Here is a 3,345-nt window from a genome sequence, read left to right on the forward strand (position 1 = left end):
CAATTCCTTCTTCTATGTGTGTGTGTGTGTGTGTGTGTGTGTGTGTGCAATTGACGGGGACAGGGTCAGTGTTCGGTAAATATGTGTCTCAGTATACATCCCTCCCTGTTGAGAATCCCAAAATGCAGGTTGAGAGCTAAGAAAAAGGGAAAAATCCGTATAAAATTAGGGAACAAGTGTAAAAATAGAAAAAAGCCGACCATATTTAGCCGACCATATTTTGAAAATTTCCTCTTGGGAGGAGTAATAAAGGGATTTTTGTTAGTATACGAACATGGTTTTTCCTGAACACTGGAGAGGGTGCGTTATATGCTTTGCTGCGTTACATCATGCACTTTTTTCTAACCATTGCTTTTCCTTTTTTGTGTACACCAATTGTGTTTGTGTCCAATCAAGGGAAGCTGCCAACGCCCACCAAGCAAGACTAGAAGTATCGTGCCTGCGAGGCGATTTGTCATAACTAGATCTCATCATGAATTCTCTTTGAGTTGTTGCTGCCCTACTGTTGGGTCGAGACGAGCCTCAATTCAAGGAGTTGCACTCTACAAGAGAGAGCTGCTTAGATTCAAGGAGCTGCTTAGCACTATATTCCAAGACTCCACACTCTTGATAGGAAGCTGAAAACAGCGTAGAGCTTTCTGGCCCTGCTCTTGTTGTGCGTATCCCGTGACCAGTGCATTCCAAGAGACATCATTCCAAGTGATCCTTCAAGATGCATGCGTAGGTGATTGCATCTGGTTTGAAAAGTGATGCCAGGTGGATGAACGTGGAGCCAGAATTTAAATTTTTCATGTATGCTAACGAAGTAAAAAGGTCTAGCTAGTCCAATACTGGACAGACGGAGCGACGTCGCAGGAGAGATGGATGAGCCAGTTGCGAAACGCAGAAAGCAGGAGGAGCCGCATAACGTGACAATCACTGGCTATGGAGATAATCGTTCCTGGATCGTTCCTGCGGGGACCACAGTTGCAGATGCGCTTCTCTTGATGTCGGAAGGTAAGACAGAGAAGAAGCTGATCCTTGAAGCGGTTGTGGATGGAGATGATGGGGGTAAACCTGTTGTCCTGCCACTGCCGCCACTGTTTCGTATTGAGACTCGCTGGCCGTGTGAAGACAGAGGTGCAGGAACGGTTGCCTCGTCGATTTGCAGCTGGCCATGCCGTGAATCCCACAGAGTTCTACTATGTTGAGCCTAGGGGACTGAAATTTCTAGTTGAAGACCTGAAGAATGGAAAATATTGTGTTCTGTGTGACAGAAGGCAGAGTGGAAAGACCACCATGGTGCTGGCTGTTTCGGAGCATTTGAAGAAAGAGGGAATTGTAGTCCCTGTCTATATCGGGGGCATGGGTTCTGCTAAATCTATTTGTGAAATGTGGGCAAAGCTGTGTACTTATTTGCATCTGGCTTGTCCTGCTTTATTCAGGAAGCCTCTACCAGGTGAAGGTGGAGATGATTTGTTTCTTTCTTACTTCCATGAGATAAACCTGTTAAGTACAGTGACACTGCTGTTTGATGAAGCAGATAGCTTACTGAATTTGTCGCCTGACTGCTTGGATGAGTTCTTCCATACGATCAGGAACATAAAAACTGACAGCCATGCGTATAATCTGAGGGGATTTTTGTTAGTGGGTGTTGAGACAGTTAAGGATCTTCTTGAGGCTCAATACAATAAGAGAAAGGTTGCAGCAGAGGCCGCCAACGTTGAGTACACATTAGGAAGCACCCCAAGCCGATTGTCTCCGTTTCCCCATGACCACACACTATCATCATCTAGATTTGACACTGCAGACATAGTCAACCTGATAGAGCAGGCCAATGCAGATGTTTTGGGTGCAATTACTGATGTGCAAGAAATTGCATCTTCAATATGGCAGTGGACAGGAGGGCACAAAGGGCTTGTCGGGACTTGTTTGACATTTATGATGCGAGAAGAAGCCTTTTGTTATAGAGCTTGGTTGCAGCTCTTTGATTCTTACAAGATTGCCCGGTATATTTTTAGCCAAGCAACATACAGCCGGATGATACACTATTTCAAAACCTTGGCAGGGGCACATTATAATACCTTAGTTGGTTTCTTGGAGTCTGAGGAGCAGAAACACCAGTCAGTGTTGCATCTGCGCAATCTTCTTGCTGAAGGGGTGCTTGTTGCGGAAGAAGACGGGATGGGGTACACTGTGAAACTTTCGTCTCCGCTGCTCCGGATGGAAATACTGTACCATTGCACACTGGTGGGCCAGCAAGTCGATGACAAGCCCCCTGGCTCATCATCTACGGTGGATCGGGGCTGGGCAATTTGTGAGGCACTCAGCACATTGGATGGCAATACAATATGCCGGTAATTTCCTGCTGGCTTTTAGGCATTGGAAGCTATATAGTATCAGGGTGTTTTACAATCTTTTTGTTGTGCAGACCGGAATGTGTCAATGCATCAGGCTCTCCATCGGAATACAGCCTCCAATTCTCGTTCATGTGTAGGATGAAGGCTGTGCTTCAATGTGCCTACCCCTCAGTTGGGGCTGTGGTCTTACCGGAGGTCAGGGAAGTAGTGGAGGAAGGTTCAAGACTAAGCAGATTGCGGCTCGATTCCCTGGTGCGTGACAGTGACCATTTTCCCAGGTTTGGGTTTGAGTTTCTTGTGGAAGGCAGCAAGGCTGACCTGCGTAACCATTATGAGAGGGCTGTCATTTACTCCCAGCAGCATTTGGCCCAGGTCTACCTCATGAATTTTGCCATGGATAAAGACCCCCAACAAATTTACCCTGAAGATGACAGCGTTTTTTTCTGGGCAGTGCGGTTTGACCAAGGTGCTCAAAGCGTCAAAATATCGATTTTGGACTCCACAGGAGCATCCGAGGACTTCATTCTACAATTGAAGTGTTGGAGTGGGAAGTTCTGTTTTGACAATCTGGTTTGATTGAAGAGAGCTCTACATTTTTATATACCCAACAATCTTCCCTGCTGCTGTTTTATTCAAGATTTCTGCCTGTGGAGTTGCATTTCCTTAGTGCTTTCCTTTACTTAGTATAGGCATATTGTGTTGATTGAGCAGTAGGTGCATCCAATTCATTTTAATTCAGGACTTCTGAAATTGAATGAAAAGCGTAGTACGCAATGTAAGATCTCGTGTGAAAAATGAATGGACACACCACTTTTCAAGTGGATCAATGTTTCCCAGGAGTTAGGGACAACAGGATCGGGTCTCTATCGTTTGATCCCGATGAAAAAGTAAACGCCAAGATTCATGTGAACCCCATGTAAACACCTCGTGAGTTGTGAAATACCATGTGAATTAGCTTAGTAGTAGGGTGAGTGCTTAGCGAGTGGGATCAGGTGGGTTTCAATGC

At 45.6% G+C, this 3,345-nt stretch overlaps 1 protein-coding gene across 1 annotated transcript; it reads left to right on the forward strand.

Moving 5' to 3' along the window:
• Positions 1-842: 842 nt before the first annotated feature.
• On the forward strand, positions 843-3,133 carry LOC147423997 (uncharacterized). The gene is made up of 2 exons (XM_086501861.1): positions 843-2,336; positions 2,411-3,133. The coding sequence occupies exons 1-2, from the start codon at positions 1,036-1,038 to the stop codon at positions 2,913-2,915; spliced, it is 1,806 nt and encodes a 601-aa protein (XP_086357987.1). The 5' UTR covers positions 843-1,035; the 3' UTR covers positions 2,916-3,133.
• The last annotated feature ends 212 nt before the right edge of the window (positions 3,134-3,345 follow it).

Source organism: Adiantum capillus-veneris, chromosome 26, assembly GCF_014529385.1.
Source record: "Adiantum capillus-veneris isolate H3 chromosome 26, ASM1452938v2, whole genome shotgun sequence".
Taxonomy (NCBI): Eukaryota; Viridiplantae; Streptophyta; class Polypodiopsida; order Polypodiales; family Pteridaceae; genus Adiantum; species Adiantum capillus-veneris.

Bases quoted from the DNA above. Each gene is read 5' to 3' on its own strand.
- LOC147423997 (XM_086501861.1), top strand. From the start codon at position 1,036: ATGGAGATGATGGGGGTAAACCTGTTGTCCTGCCACTGCCGCCACTGT. The intron at 2,337-2,410 runs GTAATTTCCTGC...TTTGTTGTGCAG, and splicing joins GATGGCAATACAATATGCCG to ACCGGAATGTGTCAATGCAT.